The 24,577-nt window shown below is 42.1% G+C and overlaps 1 protein-coding gene and 1 non-coding gene across 10 annotated transcripts in view; one reads left to right on the top strand and one right to left on the bottom strand.

Annotated features, from left to right (window-relative positions):
• nckap5l (NCK-associated protein 5-like) overlaps positions 1–24,577 on the top strand; it is a 567,643-nt gene that overhangs the window by 377,055 nt on the left and 166,011 nt on the right. For all 9 annotated transcript variants that reach the window (XM_080199314.1, XM_080199316.1, XM_080199313.1 and 6 more), the window contains one exon: positions 21,890–21,958. In XM_080199314.1, coding sequence (XP_080055440.1) covers positions 21,890–21,958 — 69 coding nt within the window. The remainder of the gene's footprint in view (positions 1–21,889; positions 21,959–24,577) is intronic.
• On the bottom strand, positions 23,731–23,919 carry LOC145350430 (U2 spliceosomal RNA). Its single transcript, XR_013888206.1, has one exon. It is a non-coding gene; the product is annotated as a U2 spliceosomal RNA (small nuclear RNA).

Genomic DNA, 24,577 nt, shown 5'->3' with positions numbered 1-24,577 from the left:
GAAATTTGAACCTTTTGAAGTATGGATGAGTATCTCATCAAGTTTAGAAGAAATCCAGAGGTGGCCCCCTGCTGTAAATTGGGCAAGATTTTGTTTCTTTAGTTGTTTGTGGTCAGATCAGCATTTATTGAGCACCCGGAATTGCCCCAAAAAGATAATGGTGAGCCATTTTCGTAAGCTGCTCCACTCTATGTGGCACAATTACTCCAGCCGTTGCAATATTTTGACCCAGTGATAATGAAGGAATAACACATAGTTCGAAGTCAGGATGGTGTGTGACTTAGAGGGGAATTTGCAGATGGTAGTTTTTTTCATGTGCTTGGTGCCTTTATCTTTCTGTGCAGCAGCAATCATAGGTTTGGGCGATGCTGTTGAAGAAGGCTTGATAAGTTGCTGCAGTGCATCTTTTCAATGGTGTACAGTGTATTGGTTGTGGAGAAAGAGAATTTTTAAGGTAATGGATGGGGTGCCAATAAAGCAGAATGGTTTGTCCTGGATGATGTCAAACTTATCAAGCATTGCTGGACATCCATTCACTCAGGCAAGTGGAGAGTATTCTGTCATGCTCCTGATTTGTGCCTTGTAGGTTATGGACAGGTTTTGGGGGAGCAGGCCAAAGAATTCTCAGCCTCTAACTTGGTCTTCCAACAACAGCTTTTATATGGCTGGTTTAGTTAATTTTCTGATCAATGGTATTGCCTAGGGTGTTGCTGGTGGGGGATTCAGCTATGGTATTACCATTGAATGTCAAGGAGAGTGGTTAGGCTTTCTCATGTTTGAGATAGTCATTGCCTTACACTTAAGTGGCAAATAGCATTCACACCACTTATCAGCCCAAACCAAAATGTTATCCAAGCCTTGCTGCACTTGTGAACAGAATACTTCATTAGCTGAGGATTTGCAAATGGAACAGGTACTGTGCCATCATCAGCGAACATCCAGGCATCTGACTTTACAATGAGGGAAGGCCATTGATGAAGCAACCAAAGGTGGTTGGGCCTAGGGCACTGCCCTGATGTACTGCTGCGGTGGTGTTCTGGAGTTGAGATGATTGACCTTCAATAACCATAGGCAGCTTCTTATGTGTTGGTATGACTCAAGTCGAGAGTTTTCACCCTGATTCCCATTGATCTGAATTTTATTAGGGATTCTTGATGGCATACTTGGTCAAATGCTGCTTTGATGGCAAAGCTGCCACTCTCACCTAGAATCAGCATCTCTAGCATTCACCTATTTTGAACCAAGGCTTCAGTGAGTTCCAGAGCCCAGTCATCCTGGCAGAACTGAAACTGAGTTTTGTATGTGTAGCATGAATATAGAAGATGCGATTGTGATAGGAAATGGGCTAATTGTTCACAATTTCACAATAGAACATAGAACATAGAACATTACAGCGCAGAACAGGCCCTTCGGCCCACGATGTTGTGCCGACCAGCTTTTTAAAAAAAAACAACACTAACCCACTAATCTAAACCAATCCCATTTCGTCCATAAACCTATCCACAGATCTCTTAAACGCCCCCAAACTAGGCACATTTACAGCTGCAGCTGGCAGGGCATTCCAGTCCCTCACCACCCTCTGGGTAAAGAACCTACCCCTGACATCAGTCCTATAACTACCCCCCCTTAATTTAAAGTCGTGCCCCCTCGTGCTAGCTTTCTCCATCCTAGGAAAAAGGCTATCACTATCTACCCTGTCTAAACCTCTAATCATCTTATATGTTTCAATAAGGTCCCCTCTTAGCCGCCTTCTTTCCAGCGAAAACAACCCCAAATCTCTCAGTCTCTCCTCATAGGATCTCCCCTCCATACCAGGCAACATCCTGATAAACCTCCTCTGCACCCTCTCCAAAGCCTCTACATCCTTCCTGTAATGTGGGGACCAGAACTGCACACAATCCTCCAAGTGCGGCCGCAACAGAGTTGTGTACAGTTGCATCATGACGCTGCGACTCCTAAATTCAATCCCCCTACCAATAAACGCCAAGACACCGTATGCCTTCTTAACAACCTTATCTATTTGATTCCCAACTTTCAGGGATCTATGTACACATACACCTAGATCCCTCTGCTCCTCCACACTATTCAAAGTCCTCCCGTTAGCCCTATACTCAACACATCTGTTATTCCTACCAAAATGAATTACCTCACACTTCTCCACATTAAACTCCATCCGCCACCTCGCGGCCCAGCTCTGCAACCTTTCTAAGTCACCCTGCAAACTATGACACCCTTCCTCACAATCTACCACACCTCCAACTTTGGTGTCATCAGCAAACTTACTAATCCACCCAACTATACCCTCATCCAGATCATTAATAAAAATTACAAACAGCAGTGGCCCCAAAACAGATCCCTGAGGCACACCACTCGTAACCGAACTCCATGACGAATATTTACCATCAACCACCACCCTCTGTCTCCTATCTGCTAGCCAATTCCTGATCCAATTACCTAGATCACCCCCAATCCCATACATCTGCATCTTCTGCAGAAGCCTACCATGGTGAACCTTATCAAACGCCTTACTAAAATCCATATACACCACGTCAACTGCCTTACCCCTATCCACCTCTTTGGTCACTTTCTCAAAGAACTCGATAAGGTTAGTAAGGCACGACCTACCCGCTACAAAACCATGCTGACTGTCTCTAATTAATTCATTACTCTCAATGGAGAAACGTAGGTGAAATTGCTCCCCCTAATGCTGAGTAGTTGAAGATTCTGTTCTTGGAGGTGCCCGACCTTATTTTCATAAGATATAGAAGCAGATTTAGGCAATTCAGCCCATCGAGTCTGCTCCACTATTCGATCGCGGATGATATGCTTCTCATCCTCATTTTCCTGCCTTCTCTCAATAACCCTTTAACCCATTACCAATTAAAAACCTGTCTAACTCCTCCTCAAATTTACTCACTGTCCCAGCATCCACCGCACTTAGGAGTAGTGAATTCCACAGATTCACAACTCTTTGGGAGAAATGGTTCTTCGTCAACTTTGTTTTAAATTTACTACCTTATATCCTAAGACTATGACCTCTCATCCTAGAATGCCCCACAAGAGGAAGCATCCGTCCCACTTCTACTTTATACATACCTTTTGTCATATATACCTCAATTTGATCTCCCCTCATTCTTCTGATTTCCAGAGAGTATAGGGCTAAATTATTCAATCTCTCTTCATACGACAAGCCCATCGTCTCTGGAATCTATCTAGTGAAGTCCTCTGAACTGCCTCCAATGCCATTACGTCTTAAGTAAAGTGAAGTTTATTTACTAGTCATAAGTAAGGCCTACATTAACACTGCAATGAAGTTACTGCAAAATTCCCCTAGTCACCACATTCTGGCGCCTGTTCGAGTCAATGCATCTAACCAGCACATCTTTCAGAATGTGGGAGGAAACCAGAGCACCTGGAGTAAATCCACGCAGAGAACGTGCATACAGGGAGAACATGCAATCTCCACACAGACAGTGACCCAAGCTGGGAGTTGAACCCGGGTTCCTGGCGCTGTGAAGCAGCAGTGCTAATCACTGTGCACAATATTCGAGGTGCAGTCTCACCAATGCCTTGTATAGTTGCAACAATACTTCTTGTCGGCATTGTCCCTTTGTGTCTTGAGCTATATTTATTTCTGATCTTAAAAAAAAGTTGATAACATTTGAGAAAAATCATTCTGCTGTTTGTTTCAAAATAATTTTAAATGGTCAAAAGTAATTCAATACCACTTTTAACTTGAGAAGACACATCTTTCAGTTTCTAGTCAGCTTTCCAGTCATCCTGAAAGAATCCTAAAACATTATGATGGAAAATTCTGAGCATGTTCTGTGAAGCTAATAGCATGATATACATGCACTGTACTTCAGTTGCAAAGTGAGACAGCACAATCCCATTTGAGCTCAGACTGTAAAGTGAGGACTTAAATCCAAATCAGTAAATGTTCCTTCAAAAGCAAATTCTTTTGATTTACCCTGAAGAAGGCCAAAGGAGCTCCACTAATAATATGATAGAAATTGAATGTCAGAGCTTGCCAAATATCATGCTCAAGATCCTTCTTCATTGTTGATGGAATTTTTTTTATATAAAGAGGGAAATGAAGTGTGACTAAATGCAGGACAGTTGTGATCTGTATGTCTCTCTCGTGGGACCCATGACTTGGATTCAATTTGAAATTTTTTTTTGGATGGAATGAAAATTATAAGAAAACGTGTCGCTGACCTTCTATCCTGCTCCACCCACTCTACCCCTGTCAAACCTGCTAAGCTTTTCTAACATTTTCTTAATACATTTTCTTTCTGTAGTATCATCAAAATAGGACACAACTTTATACATTATATGGCCTACAATTGATATCTTTATTATACAGCATGCAAACTATAAATAATATGTGTGTGTATATTTAATTATATATGGGGAAGGCAGTGACCTAGTGGCATTATCGCTAGATTATTAATCCAGAAATTCAGCTAATGTTCTGAGGACCTGGGCTCAAATTCCATCACGGCAGATGGTAAAATTTGAATTCAAATAAAAAATATCTGAAATTAAGAATCTACTGATGACCATGAAAAACATTGTCGATTGTTAGAAAAAACCCATCTGGTTCACTAATGTCCTTTAGGGAAGGAGAGCAGCCATCCTTACCTGGTCTGGCCCACATGTGACTCTCTACTGCTCTTGGGCAATTACCAGAGTTAGTTTTGAACTGTTTCCAGAGGTGAATAGTCGCTATTTTAAAAAAGTCTTTATACAGAAGAAATAATTAAATTGATGAGGCATCATATTGCAGTAGTGAGTAATGGGGCTGGAGTACGGTTTGATGGCCATAGCTCCATGTGGTTGAGAGATGGCAATGCATATTTCAGACATGTAGAAAAGTGGAAATCACATCTGTATTGATAGGACCATCTGACATTAGACAGATTTTTAACCTATAAGGAAATCGAGGATTATGAGGGCAGGTAAGAAAATGGAGGGTTAAAGCTACATTCAGATAATCCAGGATTTCATAGAAATCCTACAGTGCAGAAGGAGGCCATTCGGCCCATCAAGTCTGCACCGACCACAAACCCACCAACGCCCTACCCCACATCCCTACATATTTTACCTGCTAATCCCTCTAATCTACGCATCTCAGGGACAATTTTAGCATGGCCAATCAACCTAACCAGCACATCTTTGGACTGTGGAAGGAAACCGGAAGCCACGCAGACATGAGGAGAATGTGCAAACTCCACACAGAGTGACCCAAGCTAGGAATTGAACCCAGGTTGTTGGAGTTGTGAAGCAGCAGTGCTAACCATTGTGCTACCGTGCCACCATTGAATGATGGAGCAGGTTCAAGGGACTGAATGGCCTACTCCTGCTCCTACTTTGTACAATCTTATCCTTATTGGTTTTTACCAAGTTAAATACTTTTGTGCTACAGGGAAGGCCTTCACTGAGTGAATTGTTTGAAATGTTCTGTGGGTATAGTTTATGTTTCCAGAACAATTAGAAATGAAGTAATGAAACATAATGCACTGTATATTTTTCCTTTATTCTAATTTGCTCTTCTTGTTACCTGAAATTATTACTGGGCCATGTTTTGCTGACATCAACAATTTTCCAGTCTCATAACAAAGAGATATTTCTTCATGTGTCAACTTTTCTCTTCAGTGGCAGCAAGCTACTTAATCGGAAGGGCTTGTACTTGATAACCAAACATAAGCTTGCCCGCAATATAAAGACACAATACTGTGGACACTGGAATCTGAAACAAAAACAGAAAATGCTGGAAAATCTCAGTGGGTCTGATGGAGAAAAATAGAGCCGGTGTCTTGAGTCAGCATGGCCCTTCGTCAGAGCTCTAGAGCCAATGTTTCGAGTCAGGATGATCCTTCATACGAGCTGGGATTTTCCATCACTTTCTGTTTCTGCTTCAGATTGCAGCACCCGCAATATTTTGCCTTTGTCTTAGTGTTTAACTCACTGCCACTTATCTCCAGGAATGCTTTCCCTGAAGAAGTGCTGCTCTTCTCTCTGACAGAATTTCTGTTTGTCTCTTTTATCCTGCCCACCTTCATTCCTTTCAGTTCTGACGAAGGGTCACCCTGACTCAAAACGTTGGTTCTACTCTCTCTCTGCATAGATGCTGTCAGACCTCCTGAGATTTTCCAGCATTTTCTGTATACCCTTACTCAGGCTCATCTGGCCAAATATAATGAAACTGTACCTGAAAGTGAACAATTCCCCTCGGAGCATGGGTCAAATTAAAGAACTATAGGGATTTGGAGCAGAGTAAGTCATTTGGCCCGTCACATCTATGAAGCTCTTTGTTAGAACAATGTAAAACAAATCCCAGTGTCTTCTGCTTGTTGTCTATATTCTTCTGCTTCAAATATTCTTTTAAATGTAAAGTTTATTTATTAGTGTCACAAGTAGGCTTACAATAAAGCTGCAATGAGGTTACTGTGAAAATCCCCTAGTCACCACACTGCAGCACTGAGGGAGAATTTAGCATGGCCAATGCACCTAACCAGTACGTTTTTCAGACTGTGGGAGGAAACCAGAGCGCCCAAAGGAAACCCATGCAGACAGAGGGAGAACGTGCACAGTTCGCACAGATGGTGACCCGAGCCGAGAATTGAACCCGGTTCCCTGGCGCTGTGAGGCAGCAGTACTAAGTGCTGTATCACTGTGCCGCCTTTCTTGGGGAAGATTCTTCTGGGAAATTGTGGTTCTCCTTTGCTTTCCTTGTTTTTAAAACAGGAAATCTGGATGAAATTTCGTTGCTCTATGCAGTTGTGGTGATTGAAGAAATTCTCTTTGAATTTCTCCTGAAACCTAAAAGAGGATGCATATAATTTTTTTGTTACTGACTGTAAATTCATTTCCACAATGTGGACAGTGGTATATATTTTAATTTGTATAAATTTTAACTCCTGAAAGTTAATGTAATCTCAGATGCCAGCAAAAACAAAACCACAACAAAGCAGCAACATTCAGTCTATATAGGTTTAAAAAATTACCTATTATAGATCAGCATATTGTCACTCCAAGAAGACATGAAAGAAAATATCTCTCTCATCCCAGCTACTTTATAAAATTATTTTTTTCTATAATTGTATTGACTGAAGCCAGGACTGGCTGTGACTCGTGGAAAAGGAATTTTGAGACTTCTGAAAACTGCAGCAACCTTGTTATCTCTAAAGATGCACTAATACCTCTGTGACTGCAGAAATTAAATTTCAAGGGAAACACAAAGATGCCCTTACATTTCTGAGGCAAAACCTTGGCCAATAGAGATCATCTGTCTGCCAAGACAAAAAAACCTGAAACCTTTGGTAAACTTATAATGGATAAAACACTAAAGCACTAACCATCTCAGGAATCCAGGTCAGGAATATACATACTTTGTCCAAATCCAAGGAGGAGAAGTAGGATTTATATCACACAATCACCTCCCCCTGGCCCACACACAGCTGCTAGACCTATAATATTGCTTTGTGAAGCCAAAGGAGGCAATCTGCCATCTTTCATCAACCAGACAGCAGCAGAGCCAGAGTCCTGTCTGAATTGCCTGGCTCTCATCTACATCATTTCAACTGGACCATCTGAACCTCTGTACCAGTACCTACTGCAAGACTAATTCATCTCAGTGCTATTGATAAAGTGGATTGCTCTGCAACTGATTAAGTTTGCTGATCTCTGAAGGAATATACAATTAGATGTTTGATTCTAAACTCACATAAAACAGCAGTTCTTATTTTTCTGTGGTCTTTGCCCTGTTCCTTTCTTTCCCTTCTCCCTCTTTTATTGCATGAATGCAAATTATGGATGGGGGAATGTTGCAAACACTCTTTTGAATGATATAAAATAACCAACCCCCCTGATTTTACTCTTTCTTGAGTTTTCTGTGGGGTTATTAATAGACGATCAGGTCACTTCAAAACTGAAGAGTTGAGGAAAATACAGCAACTCTTATAAAGGAAAAAATCAAAACTCACAAACCCCTTTCCATTCATGAATGGATAGTGAGGGAAGAAGTACAGACTGTTTTAAATTAACCCCACAGTCCATAACAATATATTAATGTATTACATAAATATGAAAATCTGTGTTTTAAAGCTCTTTATAAAAATGTTTTTATTTGACAAACTCATGTTGGTTTTAACTAAGCTGTCTACATTCGCTGCAAACTCAGTGAACCCCTTTCACCCTCACCCCTATAAACATACTGAATTTGCCTCCTGTCCTCCACCATACAAATACATAAATGTGCACACATATGCATATTAGCTCCATTTCCCAAGCCCCCACTTACCAGTCTCTCTTCCAAACCCATTTCCCTCGCACACGCTTTAGTTCTCTCTTTCTCCCCCGCCTCCTCAATCACTCACTCACCAGTTCTCTCACCTTCTCTCTTTATGGCTTTTACCAGTACTTATGGGACAGAGTCACTAGCCCAAGATAAGTCTGTATGCCAAGAAGACAGAAGCAGAGGAAATGCTCTTTCTGTATTACTCTTCATAAATTCTAATGTGCTTATTAAATTTCTTCTTGGTTTTCTCCAGTCCAATAGATTTCACAAATTTAAAACCTTAACGTAGACTGAGGAGAATATATTGGCCATGGAGTGAGATTGTTGGGGTCAGAAAAAGAGAGGACATGTCCCCTTTTTCTCATGCTCTGCCAATTTTCTTTTGGCTTGCATCCAACCCTTGTTGCTCCATGTGATGCCTTGCCTTGTTGCTCCATGTGATGCCTCTTGTGGCTTTTTTGTCTTCTTGCCTTCTCAGCCTTCTTCTTATATATTATGTATTATTATTTGTGTTAGCTTTTTCTTGAGTGGGGTGGTGAATAGGAGGTACCCATGTGTGACAGAAGAGAAAGAGTAGGTGGGGGGGGGTGGGATAATATTGTGACAGTATCTTAAATCTATGTTCATAACTAACATTTTCCCTTTCCTGGCATCACGTTGGTTACTATACGATGCATGTTCTCCGTAGATCCTTCCTGTTCTGTGTGGCTTACAGCAATGAACTTGCACTTTGTTATTTTTGTAGGATTCAAAGTAAACAGAAGAGATGATCTATTCACCTTAATGAAAAAACAATAATCTGAAAAGGGATTCACCTGGCCCGCTAGTCCCTGGTGGGAATTCCAAAGACTTGAGTGCTTGTAAATGTTGCGAATAGAAAAGAGGAGGATAAACCTCATAAATATCCGGAGCTGTTGGCTGCATGTTTATAAACATTGAGGTTAGGGACACTCGGGAAGCATTCAACCATGAAAGGAAAGATAAACAAAAGCTCTTTGCTAATGGGTAAATAATCTATACCTCTCAATCAAATCACTTCAAAGGATGCAAACACCAGATGCTAACCTTTCAATGTGAAAAGGGACTGCCCAGTGAAACTGCCCATCAAAGCACTTCAAATGGGTTTCACAGCAGCTGTGGGTTATGGGAGAAAGCAAACAGATCTCCCATGTAACCTTAAAAAGTCATTTCTATAAGAGCACGTTAAAGAGGGTTTTTAATACTTGGGCCAATTCCTATCGCAGAATGGTGTGCTGCGGTGATTTTGAAAGTTTCCAGGTGTCCAGTGGGCATGGATGTCAAAGTGACCAGGGCACTTCAAAGGATTTAAAGGGCAAAGACAGTAATGAATACCTTGGTTCACCATCTTGAAACTGAATAATACCTTTCCCAGGGCAACAAAGACAAATACAGCCACTAGACCCACATCCCGGGGTCAAGCTCTTCTCATTCCAACTCCCAGGTCCCTTTGAGGAACCCTCCCTCCGCAGTTTGGCAGCGGTAGAGGGGCACATGACCACAACATTTACCTCTCTGCCCCTATCGGAGTACAAGGCAGCAGGTCAGGATGACACTGCCAGGTATCATGAGGCAATACAAGGCTGACGCTGGGGGGTCCTGAGGGGAGGCCTGGAGGGGGAGGGGCCCAATCTGGGAGGTGGGTAGGCTGGAGGGGTCAGGAATCAGGTCACTCCCCCCCCCCACCTCCCCTCATGCCTGTATGGTATGGTGGCGGCTGGAGGTGAGGGGATGACCTGCTCTTTCAGTTGTGGGGGAAGATGCCTTTCTATGCTGAGGGGCTGAGTGTCTCCTCTTGTCAGCAGGTGTTGCCATATCCATTGTGGGGTAGAGGGAGGTGTGGAGGGTGGCCTATCTGTCAGTGCGGAGATCAGGATATCCTTTAAACAGGGTGCTCCAATGTCTGTAAAATTGGGCTGATTTTATTTTATTTGATTTGATTTATTATTGTCACATGTATTAACATACAGTGAAAAGTATTGTTTTTTGTGCGCTATTACAGACAAAGCATACCATTCATAGGGAAGGAAGCGAGAGAGTGCAGAATGTACTGTTACAGTCATAGCTAGGGTATAGAGATAGATCAACTTAATGTGAGGTAAGTCCAATTAAAAGTCTCATGGCAGCAAACAATCTGAATTTGGCCACACAGTCATAGGTGCATAAGTAGTATAGTTGGGGGCTGAGAACACAGCCTTGTGGGGCTCCAATGTTGAGGATTATCTTGGAGGTGGTGTTGTTGCCTGTCCCTACTGATCGTGGTCTGTGAGTTAGGAAGTTCAGGATCCAGTCGCAGAGGGACATGCTGGGGCCCAGGCCAAAGACTTTGGAGATGCGTTTAGTGGGAATAATGGCCGGCGTGATTCTTGGTATACATAAATTTAAATTGTTAAAGCAGGTAAATCCCACCTGACTAGTGCTGCTAACGGCAGTGGGAAACACTCTGGTTTTTCTGCTGATGGGAGTGACAATGGGAGAATTGCACTTATAATGTCATTGACTCATGGCACCTGTGACATATGCAGGCAGAGATGTCAATTTTTCAGATTGGTGAGCATGACATTTCAGAGATGCAGAAATTGAAATTGGCAAAACCTGTTCTTAAAGATTATGGCTCGACTTGTGTGCTACACGGTACTCATCTTTGATGAAATTGCTCTATCGCATGGTTTCATGTCTTCTATGGTGCAAAGGCAAAAGTGCATGTCGCTCAAGGGTGATAACAGATTTACCCATGTGCGGCTGAGAGGTGGGATGCATAATATTGACACTACATAACTGAGGTCTGAATATCCCAATGTCACTGAAGGGGAGAGTTCCAATCACTGAATGCAGGATTTCAGAGCATAGCATTCTCCAAATCCTATCTTTACTGTTTGCACAAATTACACAATATCTGCTTTATAAATCTAATTCTCTGATTAGTCTCAGTCCAGTCAAGCTGGACGCATTTCAAAGTTTGTGATTCCCCTTTGTCCTCCTTATTTTGAAAGCAAGACACCGAGTTGAAATGTGGTTGCTGTGCAGTTGTCTTCATTGAAGCTGTTTCTCTGTTTAACCCTATTCCATCCTGGAGGAAGGTCTAAGTCATACTAGTGATTATAAGCTAATTTTCATTTTGCTGCCTGATATATATTTAATTTGTGTAAATGCACAGCGAATGTATCACCCCTTTGCTCGTATAAATAGCAGCATCACAAACCATATGCAGCAGAATATAACACAAATTAACACCCCATTAGGATAGCACAACAGTCAATTTGCCTGCAGGGTAGGTGATTATATAGGAGAGCATCTTGGTATTACCTACAACATTTATTTGAAATATATGTGATCATTCCAGACATACCTAATGTCTTTGCGGAAATCTACTAACGGTATTGAAAATAAACTAAATTACAATCTTCAGAACTCCTTCCAGAAGGATACCTTGACAGGTATTTTCACACATTCCGAGATTGATATTCCAGAAGCAAGCAGTAGCATTTTGCTGTCACCATTGCTGAAAATCCAATCGTCTTTAATATTTATTTTTTAAATTGATGCTTTTGCTTCATTTAACATCTTGAGCTGTCTGTCGACTGTGAGTTTGATTTTTGTTGTTGTCTGGTTTATTGCCACAGCCAATCTGGTCTCTCTCACTATGAAGTACTTTGGGACTTATATCCACATTAAAAATGCAAGCTATTCTAGTGTCTGTAGCAAGTGTAGCAAGCATGTTGTAGCAAGTGTCAGCCTTGGCTTGTAGTGTTTTACCCACTCACTCCATCTGTCTATACCTTTTGCCACATTGTCAACAGATCTTCATTGTTCCAGTTTCATGTTTTGCATGGAACTTAATAGCAAAGCTTGACTAAAAACTTGCTTGAGTGATGATTCCCACACATGATGAAATTCAAAAAAAACAACTATCTTGTTAAAACAGTACTTCTTTATTTCCTTTCAATCTTTGCACACATTCCTTTGCTCCTATAAAGCCAAACATTTTTTGGGGTCTGTTATTCATTAGAAGTACATAAACAGTCTTGTGATGCACTTGCAAAAAGAACGGCCTCACCTCCCACATCCTTGATAGATTCGTGACAATGTTCATTGCACAGATAGTAGCGATCCTTTTTTTGGTTGATTGCGCTTTTTATTAAACCTTAAGTTGTTGTTAGTGAGAAACATCCTGCCTGTTTGTCCATGGTATCCAGCAAAAGACTTGGGGCACTATTACTTACGGGGCGAAAAACTGCAGCAGGCGACGGTGCAGAGGGACCTCGGGGTCCTTGTGCATGAGTCGCAAAAACCCAGCTTGCAGGTGCAGCAGGTGGTCAGGAAGGCAAATGGGATGCTGGCCTTCATAGCGAGGGGGATTGAATATAAAAGTAGGGAGGTCTTGCTGCAGCTGTATAGGGCATTGGTGAGGCCGCAGCTGGAGTACTGTGTGCAGTTTTGGGCACCGCACCTGCGCAAAGATAGTTTGGCCTTGGAGGGAGTGCAGAGGAGGTTTACTAGGCTGATACCGGAGTTGAGGGGGTTGAGCTATGAGGAGAGGCTGAATAAACTGGGCTTGTACTCGTTAGAGTTTAGAAGAATGAGGGGAGATCTCATTGAGACGTATAAGATGATGAATGGGATGGATAGGATAGAGGTGGAGAAACTCTTCCCGCTCAAAAAAGACAGTAGGACTAGGGGGCACAGCCTCAAGATAAAAGGGGGGCGGTTTAGAACGGAGTTGAGGAGGAACTTCTTCATTCAAAGGGTGGTGAATCTCTGGAATTCTCTGCCCATTGAAGTGGTGGAGGCTGCCTCGCTAAATATTTTTAAGACGCGGGTTGATGGGTTTTTGATAAGAGAGGGGATTAAGGGTTATGGGGAGAAAGCGGGAAAGTGGAACTGAGCAGCGACAGATCAGCCATGATCTTATTGAATGGCGGGGCAGACTCGAAGGGCTAGATGGCCTACTCCTGCTCCTATTTCTTATGTTCTTATGTTCTTATGATCTTATCCTACTGCCCGTTCATGCCACACTCCTGCTGCAGCGAAAAAAATGTCCGTGTGGAGATGACCCACTCTATGTTGACTCTCTCAGCAGCCATTTAAAAAAAAAAGAGTTAAAAGTTTATTTATTAGTCATAAGCAGGCTTATATTAACACGACACTGAAGTTACTGTGAAAATCCCCTAGTTACCACCCTTCGGCACCTGTTTGGGTACACTGAGGGAGAATTTGGTGGCGAGCCAAATCTCCGGTCACTGCAGTGGGATGGGAAATTCCTGCTGGTGTGAATGGTTGGAAAATTCTGGCCCTTGACTCCCAATTATTGCAAACCCATTTTCTCCCTTTCTGGAATTTTTATTTTCGAGCTAGCTTTTTCAAGAAAAGCACAGAGATAAAAGGCCCATCTCCTTCCTGCTACCTTTATACAAAGATCCAAGATTGGTGGAGTAGTGGATGAGGTAGAGGGCTGTTGTAGGCTGCAAAGAGACATTGATATATCTGAGATGCTAGGGATAAGTTTTTCACTCAGAGGGTGGTGAGTGAGTGGAATCGGCTGTCGTCGGTGGTGGTAGAGGCGAACTTGCTGGGGTCTTTTAAAAGACTTCTGGACGAGTACATGGGATTTAATGGGATTGGGAGTTACAGATAGTTCAATGGCCTGGTAGAAATGGATATGATCGGCGCAACTTGTGGGCCAAGGGGCCTGTTTGTGCTGTAGTGTTCTATGTTCTATGATAGGATGCAGAGCTGGGCTGAAAAATGGCAGATGGAGTTTAACTCTGATTAGTGCGAGGTGATTCATTTTGGTAGGACAAATTTGAATGCAGATGACAGGGTTCTGAGGAATGTGGAGGAACAGAGAGAGCTTGGGGTTCATAGCCACAGATTTCTGAAGGTTGCCACTCAAGTGGATAGAGCCGTGAAGGTCTACAGTGTGTTAGCGTTTATTAACAGGGGGTTTGAGTTTAAGAGCCGAGGGGTTTTGCTGCAACTGTACAGGGCCTTGATGTGACTACATTTGAAATATTGTGTACAGTTCTGGTCATCTCACTATAAGAAGGATGCAGGAACATTGGAGAGAGTGCAGAGGAGATTTACCAGGATGCTGCCTGGTTTGGAGGATCAGTCTTATGAGGAAAGGTTGAGGGAGTGAGGCTTCTCTCTTTAGAGCAGAGGAGGATGAGAGGCAACTTAATAGAGGTTTATAAGATGATGGGGGGGGATAGATAGAGTGGATGTAGCTGTTACTAGGGGGCATAACTATAAGGTTCATGGTGGTAGATATAGGAGGGATATCTGAGGTAGGTTCTTTACTCAGAGTGGTTGGGGTCTGGAATGCATTGCCTGTTGTGATCACTTTAGGAACTTTCAAGCGGTTATTGGATAGGCACATGGAGCACACCAGAGTTATAGGGAGTGGGATAGCTTGATCTTGGGTTCAGACATGGCTTGGCACAACACTGAGGGCCAAAGGGCTTGTACTGTGCTGTACTGTTCTATGTATCTATATGAAGATGCGCCCGAGATAAGAGTCTGGAGGCCGCTAAGCCAGTGCCATTCAATCAATGGTCTGGCCTCGCACATAATTATCCCACCCGTAACCATCTGCTTCCCTTGCAGAAACAAGAATGGGGAGATGCACGTTGAGTGTGTGGAGGCTGGAAAGAGAAAGGTTTTCTTAGAGCAGTTCTCATCTAATTGCACCAGTGTTTAAAAGACATAGTTATCTCTAAATATGACAATCGTGAAGACAGAGTGAGTTATTACGATTTCAGGAGAATTAAATTACTCGCTAGGAAATAGGCTCTCCTGGGATAAACTGGAGAAAACCAATAACCTGAGTTATTGAGATGCCGAGGCCTTCCTGTGCCCACAATTCCAGTTAATTCTAGCCGTTGTGTATTTTGTTATTCTGTTTGCTATTTTATCGTTGTCAAAAAAGTAATAGATTTGTTTACAATTTCATCCTTGCACCTCACTGTATGGATTATAAATCACTGCACATCAAGTCTCATAAATAAACTAAGCTGGTTTGCTTCACAGCTTAAGCTGCAGAATAAGAAAAAGATTTGGGCAGGAATTTCCTGGATTACACTGACAGGCTCCCGCACCACGACTCATGTTGGTGATTGTAATCATCTTGCCAATGAGAAGCTAAGCCCAAAATTTCTGCAGACTTCATTTTGCTGTATAACATCAAATTAAAACGACACAAAATGAGCCAATGCAGGCACCTCACTCTCGGACCTTGAATTGAATATTACGGGAGGGGTGGTGCACAGCACCCCCTCTCCCACCAGGAAGCAAAAATCAGGGTGGGGATGACCCACTGCATGTTGACCCTCTCTGCAGCTATTAAAAAAAAGGTTAAAAGTTTATTTATTCGTCACAAGACTGCAATGAAGTTATTGTGAAAATCCCCTAGTTGCCACACTCCAGTGCCTATTCAGATACATTGAGGGAGAATTTAGCATGGCCAATGCACTTAACCAGCTCATCTTTTCAAATGTGGGAGGAAACCCACGCAGACACTGGGAGAACATGCAGACTCAGCAGAGACAGTGATCCAAGCCAGGAATCGAATCTGTGCCCCTGGCGCTATGAGGCAGCAGTGCTAACCACTGTGCCACAGGCAGGCTGTGCAATGTGGGACCTCTGAGTAGGCAATCTTATTGGCAAGCAGCTCCTTCAGTCCTGGCAGCACCTAGAATGTATTAGAGGACGCCACCAGGACTTCAAGAGGAGGAGGAGGAGAAAGAAGACCCATGTGTCCCAAGAAACGAGTAAGACATGGTCTTGGGCACAGTAAAATATGCAGGTAAAGGTGTGGTGGATTTAAGGCTGAAAAGGGAGGGTCCTTAGGGAATCTGACCCCAGCTGCAAAGGGCAGCCCTCAAAAATCAAACACCCCCACCACTCCCCCACCTTTCTTGCATCTCTGACACTTTTTTTTCTTAATTTCCTTGACCTCTCTGCCTCCATTTCCAGAATAGACTAACCACCAATATTCATTATCAGCCCACCGACTCCTCAACTGCACCCACCTCGACCACAGCTCCTCGCACCCTTCTCTCTGTAAGGACTCCATCCCATTATTCCAGTTTCTCTGCCTCCATTGCATCTGTTCTGATAATGTCATCTTTCCTTAACTGAGGTTCCTGTCACCCCCCCCCCCCCCCCCCCCACCTGTGGTTAACAAGGCACTCAAGGGCACTTAACTGGGTTCGACCCGTTTCTCCCTTCACCCTATTGGATTCTGCATTCAAAGGTTCATCCTCTGCTAACTCCAGCACATTGCTACCACAAAGCACAGCTTCCCCTCACCCCATCAGCATTCCACAAGAACTGCTCCCTCTGTGACACCTTAGTCCACTCCTCCATCATGCCCAACTCTGCATCTGCTTCCTACCTCACCTTCCCTTGCAACACCTGCCGCTTTACCTCCTCCCTCCCCACCATCCAAGGCCCTAAACACTCCTTTCAGATTAAGCAGCGTTTCACTTGCACATCCTTCAATTTGGTTTATTCTATTTGCTGCTCTCAATGCAGTCCCTGCTGTACATTGGGGAGGCTAAAAACAGACTGGCGACTGTTTTGTGAAACACCTTTGCTCAGTCTGCAAGCATGATTCCAACCTTGCTGCATGCCATTTGGACTCAGCACCTTGCTGTCATGTCACATGCCCATCCTTAACCAGCTGCAATGCTCCAGTGAAGCCAGCTGGAGGAGCAGCAACCCATCTTCTGGTTGAACACCTTACAGTCCTTGGAATTGAACATCGAGTTTGGCAGTATTTAGTATTTCTCCTCAATTTAAAACCCCTTTTTTAAATATCTCATACAAACATTGCCCCAATGCAGCCCTTTCTCCCCCTGCAACACCCTGCGTTCTGTTTTTTGTTCTTAAAGTTGTTACTTTCTTTGCAATCTCTCTAAGCTCTGACACATTCTCCCTTCCTTCAGTTCTAATAAAGAGTCAAAGAACTCAGAGTATCAACTCTGCTTTCTCTCCCAGTAGATGCTCTCAGACCTGCTGAATTTTCCAGCATCCTCTATTTGGGTAACTAGCTGAATTGATCCTTGATTACCAGTGGACTGCTGATCTTGGTATTCCCCCCTCCACCCATCAGTATTCTAAATAGGAAGATGATGGGGTGGGTTTTTGTCCTATTTGCTTTGCAACCCTGTGGTGAGCACATCCAGCAGGGGCACATAAAATGCAGCTCCTTATTTCCTTTCCTTTTCCCTCCCTCATGATTTTTCAGAAGAGCATTTATTCCCGAAAACTAGTTACTGAAGGGTAAAACTAGAGTCAATTTTTACACACTTCTGAAAGCATTTATTTATAGTGTTACTCATTACAAGCATGCACCTCCTAACCCCACAACCACAGTTTCAGTCTCAGCCTCTTTATAGGGAAACAAATGATGCCCAATTTAATGCCCACTGTCCGTATGCAATTAATAGATCCCATTCTCCCTCTTCAGGTAAAAAATAATTAATAAGCATGCCTGCAATTTCAAAGCAAATTAAATGAAAAACCCTCATATTCTTCCAAAGCTTAAATCAGTGTGAGCTGTCTCTTCTCTGGGACTGCTTTGTGCAAGTATTTCATTTCACATTCTGCTGTAAAACTTAAGATTCCTTTGTCCTCATCTTCCCGTCTTTACTACTTCCAATGTATTAAATAAACTAAGGAACAAATTAAAAGAGCCCCATAAAGAGATATGTCTGCTTATAGGGGCACAGCACCCAAACTGAAAACAGTAAATCAAGGCTGAGAAACAGCAGAGAGCTGTAAATATTACCTGACCTTACACTTTTCTCCCCCAAACTCACTGAACTACAGCCTTATACCTTCCCCCTCAACTAATTCCCCCTTGAGTGCAGCTGGTCCCTGCTTTGCCAATCACAATTCTGCTTGGGAGTTAATATTTTTAAGAATATAATTGTTTTCTTTTTATCTGCCTTACGTCCAAGAACATAGCAGGCACAAATGTTTCCAATTCAGAAAGGAAACTGTGGAGTGTGGAAGTCAGTGCAGTTCAACAGAAATGCCCTCTAGTGGTTTAAAAAAGAACTCCCATCAATCTGTATATCCATCCAGTTATACAAGGTGCTGCTTTGGTGACGTAGGGATGCTTAGCATTTATTTAAGGTCTCACATTTCGCCTGAGGATGGAAGTGCATAATTTACACAATATTCACAGTACAGTACAATGTCCAGGTTTGAAATGAATAAAACTATTAATGATGTTTCCACGCGTTTGGATCAATAAATGAAGAGTTCTATGTTGGATTGCACCGGCCAGTGTGGTTTCAAGAGTTGTTGCCTTAATTTGGAAATCCAGGTAGCAAAACATGGGTATTTGATGCTATGTTCGTGAGCATACTCATTTCACATTTAAACCCGAGTCGAACTTTTTTATTCACGTGTGTTGTTATGTTTTTTTTAATGTGTTGAATCCGTACCTGAAGTAAAACAGATAACAACCCCAATAATCTGACAGAGTAACACAGGTAGGAAACATCCAGATAACTCACAAGGTCGAGGCCAGCAGAGTTTAGGTTCAAGCTGCTTTTGCAACTGTAAAAAAATGACTTTCAAACTTCTCATTTGGTTGCTTGGTGAAAGGTTTCACTGATCACAAACTAACAAAGTAATATTTGGAGTCCTCATCTTCAGCTATAAAGAGACAAACTCACACATGCCAACTTTTCATTTCACTATTAGAAGTGGCTAATGTGATGAGATGTTGCTTCACTCTTCACAAACCATCTTAGGTGTACCCTTCATTCAAGTATGCGAAAGGTTCATCAAGCTTCCCATCTTCACTGATCATTAATTTGTTCATGACTTTAACTTATTTTATACTTTGTGTTTCCTTCTGTTCAGGATTACGACATACTAATTGCACATTTTCACTTAAAATAACAATCACAAAAACACTAGGGGTGTAAGAATTCATGAAATAGCGGGGCAGTCTTGATGGGCTGAATGGCCTACTCCTGTTCCTATGTTCCTATTCTGTTTCTTTTGGTATTCAACAGAAGAATTCCAATGTTTGAATACTTTACACAGAATAAGCATCTTATGCTGAAAAGTCTCAAGAATTGGAAATGTATTTGCAGCTCATCTCTAATAGAGTTTTTTACAAATTTATAGAATCCTACTGTGCTGAAGGAGGCCATTCAGCCCATTGAGTCTGCACCGACTATAATCCCACCCATGCTCTATCCCCATAATCCCATACATTTACCCTAGCTAGTCCCCCTGATATTAAGGGGCAATTTAGCATGGCCACTCCACCTAACCCGCACACCCTTGGACTGTGGGAAGAAACCAGCGCATTGGGACAATTTATATCCAGATGTCTTGCTTTTGCTTCTTCAATAATATATTCAAACATTTTCCCCACTACAGCAGTTAAGCTAACTGGCTTATAGTTATCCACCTTTTGTCTACCTCCTTTTTAAAAGAGTGGTGTCACATTTGCTGTTTTCCAATCTGGCAGAAGCGTCCCAGAGTGTAAATGACCACGATGCATTTGCCAATTCTCCCACTACCTCTTTTAGTACCCTGGGATGCATTCCATCAGGGCCGGGAGACTTGTCTACCTTTAACCCCATTGGCTTGCCCAACCCTACCTCTTCAGTGATAATGATCATTTCTAAGTCCTCACCTGCCATTGCCTCTTCGTCATCAATTTTTGGCATGTTATTTGTGTCTTCCACTGTGAAGACTGACATAAAATACCTGTTCAATGCCTTGGCCATTTCCTTGTTTCCTGTTACTAAATCCCCCTTCTCATCCTCTAAAGGACCAATATTTACCTTTGCCACTCTTTTTCATTTTATATATTCATAGAAACTTCTGCTTTCTGTTTTTATATTCTGAGCTGACTTATTCCCATAATCCAACTTACTTTTCTTTTATAGCTTTTTTCATGGCTTTCTGTTGACCTTTAAAGCTTTCCTAATCCTCTAACTTCCCGCTAATCTTTGTCACTTTGTATGTATTTTCTTCCAATTTGATACCCTCCTTTTATTTCCTTAGATATCCATGGCAGATTATCCCTTTTTCTACGGTCCTTCCTTATCACTGGTATATACTTTTGCTGAGCGCTGTGAAAGATCGCTTTGAAAGTCCTCCACGTTCCTTAATTGTCTCACCATAAAGTTTTTGCTCCCAGTCTAACTTAGCGAACTTCTCCCTCATCCCATTGCAGTGTCCTTTGTTTAAGCACAAGACACTGGTATTGAATTTTATCTTCTCACGCTCCATCTGTATTTTAAATTCAACCATACTGTGATCTCTCCTCCCGAGAGGATCCCTCGCTGTGAGATCATTAATTATTCCTGCCTCATTATACAGGACCAGATCTATGATAGCATTGGTTCCATCACATACTATTTGAGGAAACTATTGCAGGTGCATTCTATGAACTCCTCCTCAAGGCTGCTTTGACTGACCTGGTTTGACCAATTGACATGTAAATTAAAATTCCCCATGATAATTGCTGTTCCATTTTTACATGCATCAGTTATTTCTTCGCTCATTGCTCGCCCCACCATGATGTTATTATTTGGTGGCCTATAAACTACACCTGTGAGTGACTTTTGTTGTTATATTTCTAATTTCCATCCAAATGGATCCAACCTTTTTCTCCATACAACCTATATTATCTCTCACTACTGTCCTGATATCATCCTTAAATATCAGAGCTACACCACCTCCTCTACCTTCCGAATAGTCATGGTGACATAGTGGTTAGCACTGCTGCTTCACAATGCTAGGGATCCAGGTTCAATTCCAGCCTCGAGTCATAGTTTGTGTGGTGTTTGCACATTCTCCCCATGTCTGCGTGGGGTTTCCTCTGGGTGCTCTGGTTTTCTCCCACACTCCAAAGGTTAGGTTGATTGGCCATGCTAAATTGACCATACGTGTCAGAGGAATTAGTCGGGTAAATCTGTGGGGATAGGGCCTGGATTAGATTGTTGTCACTGCAAATTTGATGGGCCGAATGGACTCCTTCTGCACTTGTACGGATTCTATGATGTAATGTTAACCCTGGATATTTAACTCCCAATCGTGACCACCCTGCAACCAGGAACTTCTGTTTTAAACCATGGAATTCTGTGGCTCTGTTCTCTTCGTTAAACAATTGGGATTCCAAATTCTGTCTGCTGTCAAAGAAATTACTGATCTCCACTGAGATCGCAACATCTGGCACATCTCATGCAAGACACTACTCTCTGATGAAGTTAAACGAATTGCTCACAGCTGTTAGACAAAAATATAGCAGCTAGACTCAGTGTTGTGCCTTATCAATTAATTCTAGGATGCCACACTTCAGTGAAAGATAAAAGCTGTAAAGTTTCGCGAAGATCTACGATGGTAGATCTTAAATTAGATGGACACATGTAGTGCATTTGTCTGCATAATGTGCAAGAAGTTTTCACTAATGGTACTTGTGGGTAAAACTTTGTCACTGTAACCATGCCTGTTTCTCGTCAGTGATTTTTATGACAGAACTCAGCCTGAACTTGTATTAATGTGAATTCTTTTTGTTTTATGTTGCAGGCAGAGAATTCAGCCTTAGCCTTAGAAAATGAGCACCAGAGAGAACAGTATGAACGATGTCTTGATGAGGTAAGATAAGGCAATTGCAGAATACTTTGCTACTGTAAACCATTTGCTTTCAATGCTCTGCACTTCAAGAAATCTTTCAGCTAAGAATAAGATAAGTGAGGCTAGAGTGATCATAAATGTCGAGTGCTTCTGGAGCATGTGTAGCGCAGTTAAACACAAAACTGGAAATGTCCTTCTGTTTCTCCAAACAACATACTTAATTCCAATCTCAGAAGAAATTTCCTGTTTTCTTTGAATGTACTCTCTTTCACATTTCATCTTTTGCCTGTCTGAATGAAGATCATAAGATATAGGAGCAGAATTAGGTCATTTGACCCATCGAGTCTGCTCCGCCATTCAATCATTGCTGATATATTCCTCCCGCCTTTTCGCAATAACTTTTGATCTCCTTACCATTCAAGAACCTATCTATCTCTGAATTAAATACACTCAATGACCTGGCCTCCACAGCCTTCTGTGGCAATGAATTCCATAGATTCACCACCCTCTGGCTGAAGAAGCTCCTTTACAACTAACGTAGAAAATTACAGCATAGGAACAGGCCCTTCGGCTCTCCTAGCTTGCACCAACCACGCTGCCCATCCAAACTAAAACCACCTACCCTTCCAGAGACCATATCCCTCTATTTCCACCCTATTCATGTATTTGTCAAGATGTCCCTTAAAAGTCACCATCGTGTCTGCTTCCACAACTTCCTGGCAGCGACTTCCAGGCACCCACCACCCTCTGTGTAAAAAGAAACTTGCCTCATACATCTCCTTTAAACCTTGCTTCTCGCACCTTAAACCTATAACCCCTAGTAATTGACTCTTCCTCCCTGGGGAAAAGCTTCTGACTATCCACTCCGAGGCTGTCCTCAGATGTGAGTGTCTGCTACTAATGGAAGCATCTTCCCCGGGTCCACTCTAGCCGGGCCTTTCGGTATTCTGTAAGTTTCAATGAGGTCTTCTTCTTAACTCTAAACTCCATTAAGTACGCTTCTGGCATCCTCAAATGTACCTCATACATCAAGCTTTTCATTCCGGGATCACTCATGAAATAAATCATTTAATCTCAACTTGTGCTTGTGGGCAGTTTTGTTTAGTAAATTCATGTTAATTAGAAACAGGCTGAGACTGGTCAAACCTTATTGGAACCCTGGCAGCTGTCAAATGGGAATATTTCACTGAAGCTGCCTAGGCTATATTTTAACACGGGTCATACAGCAGAAAAGGTAATGTTTTAATTCACTGCTCTAGCCCCTCTTTTGCAAATAGTTTTATTTTAATTAGTTCTTTCAACCATGAACAAAGTGTTCTCATTTACTCTGATTTTCTATCTTGCTTGATGTAAAGACCATAGTGTGGGAATTCTGTAATCATTCATTTTGACTGATAAAATTAATTGGGTAGATTGTGATGTGATGCATTTAAAGCTGTTGGCATTAATACCTGGATGTTTATATTGATGCTGATTCTAATTGACTGAATTATTTTCATTTTGCTGTTATTGTTGGTTGCATCAATGCCATGAGTATTTTTTTTAGCAAGAGCACCAGGAATGTGATTGTTGGCTTATTTTCCCCTTTCAACATCCAGGGATAGTGGTGTTAATTGTACCTTTTACTGTTGAGATCAGCTAACCCAAATTATACCACATGTGGCCTTTTTTTTTAAACTTTATTCCAATCCAATCAAGTCAAATTAAAGCCAATTCAGAGTCCCAACAAGTTGGGACATTCCTGATCCAAGCTGACAAGACGGGGCTCTCACCACTTGTCTTGGGCTTGACCTACATGATCCAAGCTGATTGGAGTAGGTGTAGCTCCTCCAAGGCTTGATCTAATTTGCATCTCAACCAAAAGGCCGAGATGCCGCTTTAAAAAATTGCTTCAAATGAAGCTGAAATGTAACCTAATGACTTCAACCAAGTGCAGCATGTCAATAATACACTTGATCTTAGCCAAAAGGCTGAGAAGCGATGGCTGACATGGTCTGCGTTGCCCAGATCTGCACAGCTTTCTGGTCTGCATTGACCAGGTCTGCATTGCCCAGGCGTGCACTGCTTCCTGGTCTGCATTGCCCAGGTTTGCACAGCTTCCTGGTCTGCGTTGCTTTCCAGTCTGCATTGCCCATTCACACCTTAAACTTTTCCTGTAATGAAGGATTAAATAATGGAAGGCTCTGTCCCTCGCACAAAGTGAAAACCCTGCCCACAGTAAATGGGTACAGGAGCAACAGAAATGCTGGAAAGGTGCAGCAGGCCTGGCAGCATCTGTGGAGCGAGAGAGTTGATGCTTTTAACTCTATTATTTTTCCTTAGAATCAAGCAGACTCCAAACATTTATTGTTTCTCTCAGAATTAAGTAATACAGACTTAAAAACATCAACTCTCTCTCTCTCTCTCTCTCTCACACACCACAGATGCTGTCAGACCTGCTGAGTCTTTAAAGCATTTTCTGTTGCTCTTTCAGGTTCTTAGCACCCACAATTTTTTTTGCTTTTATTTCAGAACAAACTTGGGTTTTACACTGCAACCTATATTTACGTTCCCTTGATGCATGACTGTAATCTAAAATTCTGAGGCATGAGATATTTAAAAAGTTAATTTATCCTTCCTTTTTATTAATTTTAGTCCCAA

This window comes from Carcharhinus amblyrhynchos, chromosome 11, assembly GCF_965287045.1.
Source record: "Carcharhinus amblyrhynchos chromosome 11, sCarAmb.v2.hapA, whole genome shotgun sequence".
In the NCBI taxonomy this organism is placed as follows: domain Eukaryota; kingdom Metazoa; phylum Chordata; class Chondrichthyes; order Carcharhiniformes; family Carcharhinidae; genus Carcharhinus; species Carcharhinus amblyrhynchos.
This window is presented reverse-complemented; position numbering and strand designations above follow the sequence as displayed.